At 43.6% G+C, this 2,193-nt stretch overlaps 1 protein-coding gene across 1 annotated transcript in view; it reads right to left on the bottom strand.

Moving 5' to 3' along the window:
* LOC103589212 (putative DMBT1-like protein) overlaps positions 1-2,193 on the bottom strand; it is a 12,848-nt gene that overhangs the window by 9,673 nt on the left and 982 nt on the right. Inside the window, exon 2 of the mRNA XM_008571119.1 lies at positions 1,400-1,717. Within this exon, the coding sequence (XP_008569341.1) occupies positions 1,400-1,717 (318 nt within the window). The remainder of the gene's footprint in view (positions 1-1,399; positions 1,718-2,193) is intronic.

Genomic DNA, 2,193 nt, shown 5'->3' with positions numbered 1-2,193 from the left:
AAAAAAAAAAAAAAAAAAAAAAAAAAAAAAAAAAAAAAAAAATCAGAAATTTTGAGTAATTTGTTATATAGCAATGAATAATAGCTCAAACATGCAAATAATCATATTAAATATAGTGTAAACACCTCAAATAAAAGGCAGAAATTTTAAAAAAGGATTTTTAAAAAAGTAAAACTCAAGTACATGCTACCTAAAAGAAGTTTGCTTCAAACATAAAAACACAAATAGGATAAAAGTAACACTATGCTGACACTAATCAAAAGCTGGAGTGTCTGCTAATATCATAAAAAGAATATAAACAGGGATAAATTTGTATGCCTCTTTGTCATTTTATTCATTTATGCTTCTCAAATTTTGTTAAATTTTTAGGTGAATAAACATTCAGGATGGTGATGTCCTATTTTATACAACACAATTCTCATGGCTGAATGGACTCCTTTATGTATTTATGCACGTGCGTGCATGTGCCACCACCTATGGAATTCCCCTCAGCATTTTTCTGTTTCTGTCCCCCACGAGGACTGGTCTCACCACTGTCCTATCAAACATGTAGAAAAGGAGGATTAGTGTCTTCTTTCATTCTCTGTGTCCTCTTCCAATGATATATTTAATGTCACTCCATTTTCAGACGCTTGAAATTAAGAGAATGATTAGTAAGCACAATATGAGTGTCTATGAATTAGTGAATCTATTTTTTAAAAACATGGTTGGACAACCGTAAGTGTTATTTGGTAGACATGGAGTCGATTTTAACTCATATTGTCTCAGCTGACTAAGCTCCTGAACCATTTGGAGACAACCAAACATTTTCAATGTACCTATTGTCAGGCAAGTGCAGGACTTTTTAAGTCTGGCTGATGGGATGAGAATCTATTTCCCATATTTTCCTTCCCCTGTAAGTCTTTTCCCCTCTGATCTGGGCCCCCGTGTGATGTGGTATGCTGTGGAATGGCTGTGAGCTCTTTGACCCCTAGAGAGACTCAGCCACACAGGACCACTAAGCTGCATGACTCCAGGGACCAGCATTCGCATATGACATGTGACCACCTGCACAAGGATACAGTACACAGCAGATTTTAGGAGTATAGAATGCTAGACGTTGTGCAATGCAAAGGCCCTGCCACCTTGGCATATGAAGGGGACATTCTATAGAGGAAAAGCCACAAAGCAAAAGAACCAAGCAAAGATGGGACTGACCTGACAATGTGTATAATGGGGTGGCAGCTTTAGGCTCTGTGGTTGGAGCGGGGCCTAATGAATTGCCAGCACCTGATGAACAGAAGAAACCTACATGCTAAGGTCTATGGCGCTATTTACAATGCTCAGTAAAATCAATCATTGAGTATTATTTGAAGGGAAAACAAAGCAGTGACCTCCTGTTAAGGAAACTGCCCCTCACCTGCACAGATGACGCCGGCGTCCTCCAGGTGCCCGCAGTTGTGCCCAGCCTGGCCCCTGTACACACACTGCCCCAGGTGGCTCTCGCTGCCCACACACTGCACATCGTCCAGCAGGATCTTTCCGGAGCCTGCCCCGAAGTGGGCCCCTGTGGGGGCCGCCACCGCCTGGCCACACTGCAGCTGGCGGCACACAACAGCTGCCTCAGGCAGGTCCCAGAGGTCATCGCACACGGTCCCCCACGTGCCCTGGACAAGCACCTCCACGCGGCCTGAGCACCTCCCTGTGCCATTCAACAGCCTCACCTCCACCCAGGCTCCTGGGGAGTCATGAAGAGAAGGGGTATTAGGGGATTAACCTTCTGTGTCAGGAGGTTGCCTTAGTCTTGGTATATTGGGCTGATATCTGCTGATGTCTTCCCTATGACATTATGTCATAGGCGTAGGGATAGTCATAAATGCTACTCCTCACACCTTGTGAGTGGCTACTCACCCCAGGTGCCTTCTTGAGTACGTTACGAGCTTGATCTTATTCGACCGCTACAACTCCCTTGTCGGTTCTGTTATTATGTCCATTTTGCAGATGATGACAGTGGGATTCAGAAAAGCCAAGTTAACTGTCTCAGGGTTAAAGTGGCAATCTGAAATTGGAGTCTGGGTAGTCCAACCCAGTATTCTATACTGCTTTCTTTCTTTCTTTCTTTCTTTCTTTTAAATTTTATTTTGTTGATATACAATGTGGTTGATTATCGTGTCCCATCACCGAAACCTCCCTCCCTCCTCCCCCTCCCCCCTC

Source organism: Galeopterus variegatus, unplaced genomic scaffold, assembly GCF_000696425.1.
Source record: "Galeopterus variegatus unplaced genomic scaffold, G_variegatus-3.0.2 Scaffold661, whole genome shotgun sequence".
Taxonomy (NCBI): Eukaryota; Metazoa; Chordata; class Mammalia; order Dermoptera; family Cynocephalidae; genus Galeopterus; species Galeopterus variegatus.
This window is presented reverse-complemented; position numbering and strand designations above follow the sequence as displayed.